We start from the raw sequence: 16,038 nt of genomic DNA, 5'->3' as shown, positions 1-16,038 counted from the left end.
TCATCTTCTTGTATTAATGTAACAAAACTTACATACTAAACCAAAATTTCAGGTTGGTATAGTCTTATGCTTTTACACTTTCAGTTCTTTCCAGCTAAGCTTAAAAAGAAGTAACGTGCTTATTCTCTAGTACGAATACAGACAAGGGGAGCAAAACTTAGACTGTTTAGCTGTCTTCAAGAGTATTTTACCATTTTCCATAGAGTATGAGTATGCAAACTCCAATATTTGTACTTGTTGGATAAAGTATACTTTTGTCACTATACATTGTAACTAGTAATCCCTCCTGCTTTCACACAACTTCAAATTTATCTGTTAAAAAAACCCAACACAGCAAAAGAAAAACCCACACAGGAAAGGGCTAGTTACAACTGAGAGTTCAGATGTTAGGTGCTTTTAAATAGCTACAAGCTACTTTGTTTTGGACCTCATCTTTAGCATTTTTGCTAAATAGTGACCAAAGAATCTTAGAGCAATTAAATAGTGAAAACAACTTAAAACAAACTCTCATACCCAGATTACATCTTCTGCTTTACCAGCAAATGGTGAGCTTGTTGATTGTTTATTTTACATTAGGGATGATGTTTCTTTAGTCACCAAAAGAAAGACTCCTTCCCAAGCTCCATGTTGCTTATGTGAGTAGCTTCAGCAGGTACTTCCTCCGCTGCCCTGTCCTATACTTAGGGCAAGCTAATAAGGGGATTGGCCCTAAACAGCTCCCTGGCAAATGACGATATACTCTGTAAATAATTACAGAACTAAAAGCTGGACATTTGCTAATGACAACTACAGTAGCATTAGCAAAGCGTAAGGGTTATACCTGTTGAATATTTTAGTTAGACTGCTTCAGAGCTCCCTTTTTTTTTTAATTGCTCAAGAGTTTAGGGAAGCCAGAAATGCATGACAACTTTTTATTTTTGTATCAAGTGCAACATTGCAAGTAACAGATAAAACTCAAGTTTACTAGTCCCATAGTATACAGAACTGAAAAATGCATTCTGCCATGCTGTAGGCACTGTGCGTAAGAACCTGGTCAAAACTTCAGTGCAATTGTGACTGGAAGAGCAAAGCAGTGCTATTACTGTTACATCTGTATGTATCCCAGTGTCATTAAAACATTTATGGTAAAGCAGAATAGCTACCACTCTAGTGTATGAGCAATCCCATGAATTAGATTTTACATCTAAAACAGCAAGCAAAGGAATCAATGCTAATCACCTTAATGAGGTGAGGTAACAAACCCAGTTTCAAGGAATATGTTGAGCCAATTGATCACAACAGAAGAAAATTTAAGCTGAAAATACCTGGTTTTATCTAGTAGGGAGAATTGGAAATTGGGCAGTTATAGGTGGCCCAAGGAATTCTGCTTCCTAGCTTTTGCTCATTCTTCATCTGTAGCACTGCAGCGGCCTTCAGCCAAGAAGTTTTTCATCAAGCTACTAGCAAGTGTAACTGACCACCATCTACACCTTTCTAGCTGTTAGTTCTGGAACAAGTCCTTGCATCACCACTGTTTGAGACAGGCATTTCTACTGAAGGTAGGTATCAAGTTTCTTCTTGATGTTGTCAAAGGAATCCACTCCCATATAGTCAGCTTGGCCCTGTTCCCACCGTTCCTTGCGTTCTTCTGAAGATACAGTTGGTAATGCTGGTGATGGTGCTGATATTGATATGTGGGACACTCCCTCTGTAATCTCTGCCTAAAAGGAAAGGCAGAGTAAAAATATAGAAATACTTTGCATAGCTGAAGTGAGCAACAGGCTATAGAATGGGATAATGAAGTAGATAGTCTCATGCACAGCAGCATTGCCAGTGGGCAGGGATTGTGCAGCTTTCCTAGCAAAGTAACAAAGCAGAGTTACAGAAGTTAGCAGGGAGAAAAGAAAAAAAAAAACAAAGGTAAAGTTTAAGTTCTTCATACCTCTCTACAGAAGCCACAAGAGAAAGCCAGAGTATAGACCAAGCCCGATAGCTGCAAATAGTTCGTTAGAAAGATAAGATTAACAAGAGAAAGCACATCCTAAGAGATCAGTAACTTTGGTCTTAGAAAGGTTGAGAACTTAAACTGGCCCATGCACTAAGCTAAGACTATGAAGTCTGCAGTCAGATGCAAGCTACTGAACTCTGTGAATGAGAACTAGAGTCAGAAGTATTACTTTGGCTTTGATATGTATTGAGATTTTATCACTGCCAGTCTACATAAGCATGCATTCTCTACTTATCCTAGGCTTACCTAGATTTGTTTCACCATGCAAGATCTGTATGTACATATTGCATGCTGAACTGGGGTTCTTCTGCCTGAGAACCTTATTAGCTGCAACACATTAAGACTTGGGGCCCTTCCCTGTATATATTAAAGAAGTTGCTACAGTGTAATTTCTGGTGCATCATTAGCTACTTACATAGTTTGGTTTAGGCAAGCAGACAGCTACCTTCAAGACCACTATAGCATGCTTCCCTGCTGTAGTATTATTTATTCCAAGCTTAAAAGAACAAAACCAAAAAACCTTGCATCCCACAAACTAAACCACATCCATGCTTTGAGTTGGACAGAGGGAAAGGAAATCAGTGGAATTGTAAAGAACCTGTCATCCATACTTAGGTAGTTTGTACAAGAATATTAAAGCACATACCATGTTTACACCTGTAGTAATTTCTTTAACAATTCCATGCTGTTCTAGTAATGGTAAAACATTAGCTGTATAGGTATCCCACCACATCTTGAGGAATTCTGGGTGAACTATTTTAGGGTCGTCCATGTTGCCTTTTATGCTTTTTGTTCTGGAGTCATATGTATAGTTCCATGGCTTTGTGCTTCCCAGGAAATGCACCACTTTAGTATTTGCACCAAACCTGTTGGACAGAAAAAGTTAGAACCCACAGTTTGTGCAGGTGTCTAGAAAACAAGAGTTTTGACTGGCAGGCATTTTTTTTTTAACCTGCAGTTTCTGTAGGTGTCCAGAAAACAGAAATATGAATATATTTAGGAGGCTAAACACTAAATGATCAAACTGCCATTGCCTACTGGGACTGAAAGCATCGCTTATACAACAGAAAAAATGCAAACTGAATTCTACATTACACTAGTCAGAATACAGCCAAAACCTAATGGTCTGGGCTATTTAAGTACTTACAGCCAACTCAAGTCTTTAGGTAGACTGATGTCCATAGCTCAGGAGAGAGCAGTCTCAAGCAGCCGTTGCAATCGGAACTGGTTTTAAAAGTGAAAAAGATTCTACTCCAAAGTCAGTGATCCAGATAGTTAGGCATTGCAAGCATTATGTAGAGAAGGGTCAGTGTTAAGAGTTACCCTTTCAGTTTACAGCCCTATAGAAAAGGATCATTGGAAGACCCTGCTGCAGGAAGACTGTGTCCCTGCAAAATAACAGCTTTGTATAGCCTATGCAATTTCAGAGGACTTCTGATCTTAGTGCAGCAGGGTCTTGCTAGACAACCAACCATTATTTTCTAAATAACCTCAGTTTACCCATGGGTGGGGTTTGTGGTGGTGGTGGTTTTTTTTTGTTCCTTTTAAAAACTGTTTTAACCCCATTTTCAGTATGGGCTTCTAGCTTTGTCCCAAATGCTACCAGTATGTTCTTTTGCATTAAGAGTGTAGATGAGATGCACCCCTTTTGATGTAAAGAACACTAAAAGAGACAGCATTCATTCTTTTCTTTTATGGTTCTAGAACTAGAGTTCAGCTTGAGTCAATTTGTGAACAAGCAATACCAGTCTCTCTAGTAACAGGGACTGTCTCACCTAGTTCGGTTTGTATCACATTAGGATTTCTTCTCAACATAATATGATTAAAATGGATAATAATGCCAAACTAGTTTCTCTGATAATTTGTTGAGCACACCCTGGCCATTTTGACCAGGACTCAGATGTTTAAGTTTCACATATGGAGACAATGCAGGTATGTTTCAAAAACTTTAGAATATTCAAAACAAGGCAGTGTGCATTGGGGGGTGGGGGGGGTTGTACTACTGTAAGACCCTTAACTGTATTTCAATATTCACGTTCAGTGTTTCAGACACAACCGATCTTACTGCAGAATGAAAAAAAAACTATGCATGTGTGAAAGAAGGTCAAGTATTTGCGCTAATTGCAAGAAAAAAAAATTCTATCCTTAAGAGGTCAGTTCCTGGGCTTTAACTTTAAACTCCATATATCAAGATTTGGCATAAGAGGACTACCTTCGTTTTATTAGCTGTCACAGCACTACTTAACAGCCTGAGTTTTCTTCATCTCAGGCTGCTGCTGTTCTGAGGAAACTTGTCATTGTTTAAAAATCAAGGCTATTTAAGCTAGAGAATGCCTAAGAAGTGTTATGTTACACTTGCTGCAAGTGGAGAAGTGTATTCTTAGTATTCTGTCTGCTTAAGACCTGTACAACAGTTGACAGATGCCAAGCTTCTACAATGTTTTCAGTATCTGTTTTCTAGATCTGCAATACTTTCTTTTGACATTTAAGCTCAACTGTTAGGAAGCTTTATGTCCACACTGGCCTCAGCAACTAATCTGTCTTTCCCCATTTCCCAGAAAAGTCCTTCATCAATGTTTTGAAGTTAGAGAGCATTTGTCATGAATTGGCATTTTCCTTTGGAAAAAGGATTACTGAGACTGCTGTGAAATCTAGTCTCGCTGTACAAAGCTGCAAAAAACTTAGCTATTGATGTCAGTAGGTTTAAATTTCACTTTATTCCAACTGCTGATTATTAGGAGTGTAGCTGCTAATCTAACCAAGCAGAATTGTTCCACCTATTGAGCTGGGCATTCTACTTAAAAGGCCTGCACTTCCAGCATTCTACTTTTGAAGGTCTGCTGAATTCAGTCAGGCAATTGATTCAGTCAGTTAAATGGAATTTTCGTCAGGAGCCCCCAGACGCAATTAGTCTTTTGTGGCAACAAGGTGATTAGTAAATTTAAGGTCATGTGACTAACAACCAGCCAGCCATGGAAAGAGGACATACTTTACAATAGATGCTAGCTTATCAAATGCTATCTAACTACTTAGTCATTCTTAGGCTTGCATATATTTCTTTAAATAAGTGTTCCACTTTTAGCATGACAGGATTTCAAATGGTATTCTGATCACAAGACAACATAGTTTGATCTTGAGCCAGCAACAGTCCTGCTTATGCTAGCTGCTGCTTTAGACACTAGTAACCTGATGTCATTCAGAGATCAGATTTTTTTTTATGCAATTGGTACTTTCCCTCCCCCACCACCAGCTTTTGTCACTCTTAATGAATAAGAGTTTGTGTAACATTTCAGCTTCCCCTGCTTCCTCCTGTGTTTATTATAACACTTTGAGTGACCCTGCCACTGACATATGGTTTACTCACATGCCAAATCTAATACTGCTAGCTAGGGAGGATACAGTTGTTTTCCTTACACAGGAAACACACAATGGTATGGTGGTTGGCTGTAGTCTTTGTTCCATCTCGGTATTACTTAAGGAACTGTCTGAGATCTAGAAAGACTGTTGGGAGAGAATTCTAGCTTTATACAAGCCTTTGTTCACCATGTTTATTTGAATGGTACAGGTTGATTAGATGAACTGTTACTGTTTGTTAAATAACCTAAGTAATTTGAGTGAGGAAAGGGCAAGTTATCTAGGTGGGAACAATACCACCAGTGACATGCTGGAGTTCAGCTCAAGCCCATTCAAGAGCTGATTCAAGAACTACTGCCTTTGGTTAGAGCTGTAATAGACAGTATCCCATACTGGAGGAGTGGTTCTCCCTTTTGCAAGTGACCTGTCAAATGTGCTTACTCTAAATCAGCTTCAGTGTTACCACCAGGGATGAGTGGTTTAAGCTACAGACACAGCTTTCTGCGTTTATCATGAGATGATTCACTCAACTAGTATTAATTCAGTATTAATTCAACTTTTTTTTTTTAAGAGAAGATACTTTTTTTTAGGTCTCCCTTTAGAAAAACTGTAAGTTCAGATTCTGCCTGTTCATTCTGTTTCAATAAATTAGTTTACATAAGCTCTGAAAGTCTTCTTAGAATTTTGAACTTACGCTTTAAATGCTGGAAGGTAGGAATATACAGAAGTGCTGCTCAAATTATAAATAAATGGTAGATGTTTGCTCATGTCTGTTGTTGCCCAGCTGCTGAAGAAGGTGTTTAATAACCCCTGATCTGCACCTGAAAGAGAAAGCATTAATAGGCTACAAGCATCAGGTAGCTGTTTTAGGATCTTTTTCAATCACTTCACTAATTAAGAGCTGGTAATGCAATTGTCATGTCCAGTAGGAGTTTGGCACAGAGCACTAGAGTTCTATTTGTGAACAACCCTTTGAAAATCCAAAAAGTCCACAGAATGAAAGAGACAGTATGTGTGGGGTTACTTTTGCTAAAAAATAGCAAGCTGCTCTCAAACCCTGCCATTCATATTTTTTTTACAGCTTAAGTTCAAGCTGTATAAGGCAGCAAAAAACAGGACTTGACAATTAAGCACTGTTCAGCTTCAGGAAAGCTGTAGCTTGGAAGATCAAGTGCCAACTATTAGTTTTATTACTTATGCTTACAGATGCACGACCAACATCTGAACTACAGAGTTAGGGTATCAATAGTCTGTTAGACCTGCAGTGCTGGATGCATCTACCTACACTGTGATCTGATAAGGAAAGCACATTCAGTCTTGGTGACAACTCTAGTAAAACTTAATCAAATCCCTTCACAGGCAGTAGGCATTCCTAGTTGTGTACTAAAAAGCTGCTGACTAAGCCCTAAGTGAGGGTAACAATCTAATTTATGGCCAGACCTACTGTGTTGGGAGGGATCACCTCTTAAGTTTGCAAGTAGAGGTTGTAAGGAGGTCAAATGAGTCTGAAGTTGTTTGGTATGTCAGTAGTAGAATAGCTAAAAAAACAAACAAACAAAACAACCAGCAACCCTCTGGCCCAAAGCAGACTGGTTTATAAGCAGCTACTGAGAAGTAAAAACTACTTATGTATATCCATTCATTCTTTATTGCAGTGAATACACTTAAGTCTTTAAGTGCTAATAGTTCCTCTTATGAAGGAGATTGTAGGGAGTCCCTTAACTTTGCCATCTTCCCTTTACCTGTAACTGCATTCACAAGTAGCATTGCTAAAGAGTAGGTAAATGGATAGCTTAGAAGAGAGACAATGTTTTATTTTAGTCTTTAATTTTCTAAAGCATTCAGTCTCTGCTGACTCAGGAAAGGTCTTTTTATTGGCCTATGATTAGATTTAGGGCAGTACTAAGGTTTACACCCTTACTGCTGTTTAAGCAGAATATGCTTTTTGCAACTGCATTATCTAGACACCAAGCATAAACTTAGATGTACAGACAATACACTGACAAATACCAATTCTAAGTATCCTGTTACAGCATACATACAGATTGCAGAGTGAGGAATTGCCTAGAGGCTCAAGTCCAGTAATTTCAAACCTCTGACTTGCCTCTCAACCCATAAAGGAAGGAAAGCACTTTTTAAGAAGTTGTGCCCAACAACTGTTCAAGAGAACAGAGACAAAGAAGCCAGACAAGTCCCCTGGTCTTTACTCGGCTATGTTTCATTTTAACCTCTACCTTAACGTTGTGTTAAGAATTTGTATGTTAACAGTAAGATAATCTAAAAGAGAAGGAAGTCTGGGATGCCCTCAGAACAGATAGCTCATCACTGAAGGGGAAGCAACAGTGTATTTAACTTACTCTATAGGACACTCACTCACTCAGATTGTTTCACATACTTGGCTTTTTTTCAGATTGCATGCATTTGTGCCAAAGCAGCCACTGAAAGTGGCATTTAGCTGTCCTAGTTCAGACTTCAACAGTAGTCTTGTATAAACTGGACCTTAGACATAAGGTGAAAGAATCAGGCAGTAGTTACATTAGCAACATATCCACAGATACAGTCTTGCTGCATTATATCTTTATATGTAAAAACAAAGATTTTAGATCCCAGGCTAAAGAGCCAGAGGATTGTTGAAGCAATAGCAACATTCTTAAGGTATCAGTACTACCAGGTTTGGGGTTTTTTTAAAACCAAACTTTTTTTTTTCCCCTCCACTACTTTTAGTTGGTATCTAGAATTATTGCATGACATATTCCTCATTATCTAGAAAGGTGAAGTTCAAATAGACAAAGTAGTTGTCTGCATAAGTAGCCATCACTCTACCATTTCTGGACAATAGCATTACATAGGAGGAGGCATCTGTCTGTTGTTATAAACAAGAAATACTCTGCAAAGTCTTGCATTGCCTAGTTACTACTACTGCAGATGGGGTGCTTAGAGCTTGACTTCAATTATGCATAGCTTGGTAGCTTGTTGAGTTTGCATCCCTGTGTCCTATTAAGGGCAGTGACCCTTCACAGGTGTCTCTCTTATAAAATTTCCTATGAACTTTCATTACTGTCTAGATCAATTTAAGTTTAAATCCCCTTTCTCTCCACTGAGTTCATGAGCTCAGCAGCAGCTTACGCAGGTAGTGTAAGTCTCCATGGTCTCATTACTCAGATCAGTGCTACCATTTAATAAAAACTGAATAAATTTTAAGCCATTAATACACCATTTTTGCTGTTAAGAGCTGCAACAATTGCTTCATATTTAGGACGCTGAGGAAGTCAGAAAGTATATTGTGGAAGCAGTTCTATTCTTTTAAAGGACAGGGGCCTTAGACCTAGAACATGAGGTCTGCTAGCAGTTGAGCACAAAGCTCAGAGGAGACAATTGGCAAGTCTCAGATGTTCCTGGAGCTACTCAACAGTCAGTTTGCACAAAGATGTGGGTTGGTTTGGGGGGTTTTTGTTTGGTTTTGGGGTGTTTGTTGGGGTTTTTTTAATGCAAAAATTCAGTACAGTGCTACAGCTTTTGCCATAACTGGTGATCAATTTACAACCAATATTTGAGAGCACTCCCAGAGCTACCAACTGCTACCTTGTCAGTAGCGAGGTACAGACAGACCCTTCATTACATTGCAGTACTCATTTTCACTAGAGTTTATTCATATGGTAGCATTAAGCATCCAACTGCAACTAATGTTCTTTAGGAGGCCACACATAGGAGTCCACACAGTAACAGGGATTATTCTGCAGACTAGGAGTAACATCTAGAATTTTTACTTTTTACAAAGTACTGAAAGGTAAGTCATCAGGCTGGCTAATTGCCTTCTATTAAGACTTCCATTTTATGGTCTGTCTTATGTAGTTTTCTGTAGCTTTTTCAGTTAGACTTTGGTTCTGTACCACAGTAGTTACATAACGAAATTTAGTGACAGGAGACAACAATAGTCATTCAGAAGCCTTTAACTATAGCAGTCTTCAAGCAACATGTGCGTTTACTGCAATAGTAATAGATGTAGGAGACTTACAGGACAGCAGAACTTGGCTTCTCAAGCTTAAATCTGGCACAGTGGCCAATCCCAAGTGACCTATAGTGGGAAGCAGCCAAGGCTACGTGCACTTGATATTGGGAAAAGACAGTCACCACCCTATAATGACAGGAAGCTATCACAAAGCATATGAAGAGACAGTTGCATCTTTAAATGTTTGTTTCTCTGAATCTGCACTCAAGTTGATCAGTACTGTTTTTTCCACAGCAACTTGAGTTGGCATAGAACATTCAAGCCTTGAGCGTTAGGAGTGCATGAAGCATAGTACTGCAGTTTCATTTGCTAATGCATGCACTGTGCTCGCTGCATCTTAAGATTTCTTGTTACATGATTTTTACATTGCTAATGCTTACAGCTGCTAGTTTGGAGGCCAAACTCTTAGGTTTTCTATTTCATGAAGTCTGAAAAAAGTAGATTTACTACATATTGTAATGATAGCCTCTGTTGTGAGAGGGTTCTAATTTTTGTGTAGTTACACTGAGTTCAGAATTCTATCACACAGAGTCCCCATGACACATAAGTAGTTACTGCACCATCCCAACCACTATTACTATTTTGGTCTAACTTATACTGAAATACAAATTAATACATACCATCAAAGCTGCCTTTCTCTGTGGCAAACTGTAACAGCTGATTGTATGTTTCAATGGAAGGTCGGTAAACAAAAACTCCAGAATTAAAACAGTCAGGCCAGCCTGGGTCTGGTGCTGCAGACAGCTCTTCTCTCTCAAAAAGCTCATCGATATTTGACAAAACCTAGTTGTTAAGGGGGTAAAAAAATAGTTTTCTGTTTTTTAGGTTAGGAATTGGGGTACCATGTTGTAACGGATTTTGACATCCGGCTTAAGACATGAAAGAAAGTTCTCATATCAGTGCTCTTGTCTTATGGAAGACAATACTTTATGGCGATAGTCCCCACAGACTACGTTACAATTGATTCAGATAAAAAAAGGCACACATTTTTAGAGTTGCTAGTCCAAACAGCAACAAGGCCTCTATTACCCCTCCTCTAAAAAAACCAAAAAAAAACCCAAACAAACAAAAAAAACCCCACCAAAACCACACAAACAACCCACAATACCAACCCCTCTTCCCCTCCCCCCCAAAAAAAAACAAACCAAGAACAACCCACAGAAAAAAAAAAATCCAACAACTCCCGTACCATCCATACCATGTCATTAAGAAGTACCATGGGACATAACCACTTACCATTGTGTCTGCATCCATGAAAACGCATTTTGAAAACTGCGTCAGTTCCCAGCAGTGAAGCTTTGTTAGTGTGACACCCAGCTCAGGTCTTTTCATCAACGCCAAGTGTGCTGAATCCCCACTATCCAAGACATTTACCAATATGACTTCATCAAAGACTTTTTCCAGCACTCTCCTGGAGAAAGATTCAATTGCCAAGATTTAGTTCTATTGTTATTCCAGCACTAGACCACTGACAGATTCCATAAAGGGAAATGGAATAACAGCAAACCTGGCAGTATTTCTTATGCCATCAGTAAGAGTTGACTGCATGTGTTGGAATGCACAAGCACACCTGTCTGCCTCAAGGTTTCTAGTTTGTAATGGGCATCATTTTGTGGAACAAAGAAGTTTGCTTGGGTTTTTCTTCCACAAACAGGGCTTTAGTTGGCATTGCTAGTAGGTCATGGTTACGTAGTACAACCTTTCCACACAGCTTTTTTTCCAGCCAGACTCTGATTTTTGGCAAGTTAAGTCTACTTTGAGCAGGCACTTAAGAAATGGGAAGCTGTTAGAGTAGCTTGAGCAGGACAGTAGCTGAATCCTAAACAGCTGAAACAGAAGTTTATGCAATAGTTATGACAACACTGTTCTGGATTTGTGACTGTTAAAGCCATCTGACTAGACCCACTTGCTAAAACTTTCTTTATCCCATGAATTTTTAAAGACTCACTTAATCATAGCTGTGGGTACAGCAGTGTTTTGACCCAGAATCATGTTCACCTAAGGGTGAGAGACTTTCAGACAGTGTAGTGAAATTTTGTGGCAGATATCCAACCTTTGCTTTACCATCAGTAAAGCACTACCATTAGTTCAAGAGAGGTTAAGGAGTTCATGCTGCTTAAAATATAAAGCATCTGTGAAGCCTCACTATTCTACAGTGTATCTTGAATGCTCACCAGTTATCACTACAATTTGAGCCATAGAGTTTGTAAATGAGTTTTAGAACTCTGCCTTGCAAGGCTGTCTTTATATTGACAGTTTGGTATGGACAGTTGCTTCTGAACTTAAGGCATACCTTGTTAGTGGATACAGAGTGAGAAATGCAAGGTCCATTTACACCACTAGGTAGGCAGGTATCACTGGTCTAAGGGTATAGTACTAGCTGACTTACACTAGCACATAAGCACATTTATGATTCATCTTAAAAGAGCACACTGACCTAATAGGCTAGAATGGATGTTCCTGTATGTAATATCTTTACGTTGATAAGGCCATTTAGCTGCCAAGAGACTCCAAGGAAAGTCACTCTATTATTGAGCCACTTCTCTACTGCCTCTGTAAATTGAGACATCTTTTCAGAAGAACTTCCCCATGCAAAGAATCTTGACCTATCATCTGTAGTTCATGTAGCTATTAAGTTACTTGGTTTTTTTACCCTCCTCTTACATGCGGAAAGAGTACCCAGTCCACTCCATACTGAGACTATTCTAGAGAGGCTGTAGGAAGCAGCTGCCTGTTAATTTCATTTGTTGTACTGCAGTGGCCTCATTAGATGCCTCTGTTGATCTGCTGATTTGACATACTTGGTGCTACTTTAGTTCTGCTCATTTTCTTCTCTCATGATGAAATTTGATTTGAAGTGTCTGCTAGATTTCAAGAGAGCTTCTATTACATTATCTCAATTGGGAATGCTTCTGCAAGACAAATAAATACCAATCCCCTACTCCCACCTCCACATGCATACACACAGCACTAATGAACACACAGGCACTATCGTATTGTTGGACAGTTCTAAGCAGGACTATGAAAGAGCAAAGATCCAGTTGAAATATCAGTATCAAGTCACAGTTTAGTGCTCTAACTACAGAGTATTTGTTAACTCTTCATATGGAAGAAAGAAAAAAAAAAAACAAAAAAAACCAACAAACCAGTTTCATGTTTGAAGAACTTACATAATTCCAGACAGTATAAGTTGAATTCTGCTAAGCTTAGCTGTTAAGCTTCCAGAGTTTTGGAAGGTTACTATTAAGGAATTTAACTTCCATTTTTCAACCTTCACATCAGCAGGAACTGTGGCAGTTTGAAGTACATAAGTGACCTTACCTCATAAGATCTGAGACCTGAGGAGTTATGAGTGCAGTCAGCTTCCTTGTTGTTCTGTACTGTTGCAAGGATGAACCAAGTACCAGTGCTCCTTTCACATAGGAGTCATTTGTGGCTAGAGTCACAAAAGACTGGTCTGGAAGAAATGAACTTGGTCAAGTTAGCATGATCCACTACTTTACTCTGAGACAGATATACTAGAAACCTAGTATCGTTAGGTAATCATGCTGCGAGACCTCCAAGATGTGCCCTTTAACTCTGCATATTGGGCCTTCCTACATGGCTGAATGAGGCAGATTATACTTGCATAGCTATACTTGCTATTAGTAACTTGACACATGGCAAAATGCAGTAAAAAGAAAAACAACAAAATCAAGACTGTTGCAAGAGAAAACCAGTTCCAGTTTGCCCACAGGTTAAATAAGTCATGCCAAATGTTAGAGATAATCCAAAAGGTCTAAATAGCCTTATTTTGGCCATTAATATACTACTTTAAAGCTAGAAGTATTGGGAGTCAGTAGGCTTATATTTGGTCTAAAGTTGGTAGAGTTTTGCAGTTACTCTAGGTTCAGCCCTCAACCCTGAAGCTATGGCAGTATAAAACTTACATTTCATTTTCAAATGAAAGTAAGCATTGAATTAGATCTTGGACAACAGTATTAAGTTTTGCTAGCTCAGGATTTTTCAGATGATTTGTTCTGCAACCCATGGTTGCAGCTCTATCAGAAGAATGCAAGATAATATGAGAAGTAATATGAAAAGCAGTTTAAGACTTGAAGCAACAGTTTTTGCTCTTCAAGCAAAAAGAGGTAAGGTTGGATTGTTATTACAATCTTCTGCTCCAGCTGTATCTTAAAAATAGATTAAGATGGATCACTTCGCTGTACACTGCTTATTGAGGCCATATAATACAAGCTTTGGATTCTTTCAATTGTCATGTTGTTTTAAACTGCCAGGGTAGGACTGACAAAAGCAAACAAGTAACTTTCAACTTCTTCAGTTCACTGTTAACTATCATCATGTAGACAACTGTTAACTATCATCACGTAGTACTCCTTTCCAAGATACAGTGCTTTCTTTATAAAAAGAAGTGTGCTCTTTTATACAAACCATTTTTGATATCATCAACAAAATAGTTTCTTCCTAAGAATTTCAAGAGTAGATTTTCACATTCAAATTTATTTTAGCAACTATGATTTCTTTTCTTTACACAAGTTAACTAGGTTAGATGAGGATTGAGAGTGAGTGTTCTGGACACTTTAAGGCTTACCACCAAGTGTAGTCGTAAGATTAAAATACTGACTGCTCTACTTTCACAGAGGTTGTTGTTTGGTCTAACTCCTCAGCCCATGACACAGTCATCATCAATATCTTTTTAACTTAATACCATCTTAACAGTTGATGACAGAAAGTCATGTACTGTAATTGTCTATAAGCTCTGCAAACCTAGTTTGCAAGCTGTACAGACCAGCTACAAAACCTTCTATTTTGCTTAGCAGCAAAACCAACTAGTCCCAAGGGATTTACATTATAGTGGTCAATTACAAAGTTCAAAAAAGCTTCTACAATGCCAGGAATAAAGTTGGGGTTTTTTTCAGTTCACTTTAGCTACCAATTTGTAATAGTTCATATAATTCAGCAAATCTACAGGACAATTTTCTGTTTCTTTGAAGCTTTACAATTGGCAAGTGTGTAGCATTTTAAGTGGTAAGAACACCCTCCTAATAGGGCAGCTTTTTTCATTACTTAATTTGCATGTTACTCCTCAACTACTCAATATAGGAGTCCGCCACTCTTACGCTGACAGACAGCTCACTAAAAATCAAGTGTAGACAAAGTGGGATTGTCCCCAACATTCATCTGAATGTTGTGGGTTTTTTTTTTCCAGCAGTATAAGACTTAATTCTTGAAGTGACCTTGCCATTGAAAGACTAGTCTTTTTCATTGACTTGTTAGCAGGTATACTCCTACCATGTCTCCTCATCTTAATGAAACTGATTATTCACACACAAAGGTCTTGGAGAAATAGAGTCAATTTAATGATGGAGCAAAGGCTAAGAAGGCCCCTATTACATCCCAACTGCAGTAGGAAACTTTATGACTGCTTGACAGGTGGAGGACACGGGCAACTTGCAGAGAGAGCATCCAAGTCAGTACAGCTTTCTAAAGTTTTGCTTAAACTATGTTCTATTTCATACCTTCTCTGAAGTACATTCACAAGTACGTTCAGACACATTATGCATGAGTCCATACTACAGTTTGGGCAAGACCAGCTGCTGCTTAATATGGAAGTTACATCTGCAAGAGACCAGTCCATTTTACCTAAACCACCAGTATTTCAGTTGTGTGGGTCTCCTTTCCCATCCTCTCCCCCTTCTCCATTCTCTGTAAACATTTCCTCCACAGTAGGTTACGTTCACACAGCAGTCACTGTTATGCCTGAAACATACTGAACTATTAGTAATAGTGTGGCTGCAAAAACACAGAGAATGCGACACAGTTGCACGTCTTCATAATTGATTTATCCAGGCAAAACCAAGCTCCTTCAGAGACATCTTTGGCTGCCCATTTCATAGGCTATAGCATCTGTATGCAAGTCTTTGCACTAACCCTTACACAGCCAGCCAGGAGCATCCTGGAAGTCTGAGCTAGGAGCAATCTTTCACCTGGCAGCATGCAGGAGGGGGCTAGAGTGCTCGCCCCAGATATTTTAAAACGTCCTCTGGAAGCATTTTCATAGGCATAGCCAGAGTTCACAGGTGTCGGCCAGTTCCCCTGTTCTCCAAGTTAGGTACATCCGATTTTTGGGGGTGGGGGTGGGTGGGGTGTACAGGAGTCCTAAAGAGGCAGCAACATCTAATCAAGACGTGCATCGTTTTTTGGGGGGGTACAGGAGTCCTAAAGAGGCAGCAACATCTAATCAAGACGTGCATCGTTTTTTGGGGGGGTACAGGAGTCCTAAAGAGGCAGAAGCATCTAATCAAGATGTGCATCGGGAGGCAGAGCACCAGACTTCCTGCAACCTTCCAGATCTGAAAGTGAAACCGACTCCGCTGACAGCTTCAGGTAAGGTAAGAATCGGGGGAGGGGGGAGAATCCGGAAGAAAAGAGCCAGGCACGCTCGGAGAGGTGGTAAGGAACTGCCCGTTGTAAAGCATCAAAACGCACAGGAGTTACAGGCTCTCCGCAGCGTGCCAGGAGAGGGCCAGCTTTTCTCCCGCGATCCGCTGCGGCCCTACAGGGGCCTCCGCGGACCCCCCTGCCCTCCGCCGCGCTGGCCACATCCCTCCCGTTAGGGGGCACGGCCCCGGGCCAGGTACGGGGCGGGCGGCCGCGCAGCACGGCTGAACGGCCAGGGTCCTCTCGC

At 39.6% G+C, this 16,038-nt stretch overlaps 1 protein-coding gene across 1 annotated transcript in view; it reads right to left on the bottom strand.

Moving 5' to 3' along the window:
• Positions 1-897: 897 nt before the first annotated feature.
• GYG1 (glycogenin 1) overlaps positions 898-16,038 on the bottom strand; it is a 15,750-nt gene continuing 609 nt past the window's right edge. Inside the window, exons 2-8 of the mRNA XM_010584987.1 lie at positions 12,672-12,807; positions 10,587-10,761; positions 9,971-10,133; positions 6,036-6,162; positions 2,634-2,853; positions 1,922-1,972; positions 898-1,700 (exon numbers count right to left, since the gene is read on the bottom strand). Of these exons, the coding sequence (XP_010583289.1) occupies positions 1,530-1,700; positions 1,922-1,972; positions 2,634-2,853; positions 6,036-6,162; positions 9,971-10,133; positions 10,587-10,761; positions 12,672-12,807 (1,043 nt within the window). The 3' untranslated portion in view covers positions 898-1,529. The remainder of the gene's footprint in view (positions 1,701-1,921; positions 1,973-2,633; positions 2,854-6,035; positions 6,163-9,970; positions 10,134-10,586; positions 10,762-12,671; positions 12,808-16,038) is intronic.

This window comes from Haliaeetus leucocephalus, unplaced genomic scaffold, assembly GCF_000737465.1.
Source record: "Haliaeetus leucocephalus isolate CR32 unplaced genomic scaffold, Haliaeetus_leucocephalus-4.0 Scaffold1014, whole genome shotgun sequence".
Classification (NCBI taxonomy): domain Eukaryota; kingdom Metazoa; phylum Chordata; class Aves; order Accipitriformes; family Accipitridae; genus Haliaeetus; species Haliaeetus leucocephalus.
Note: the sequence above shows the minus strand (reverse complement) of the source record. Positions and strands in the feature narration are given on the sequence as shown.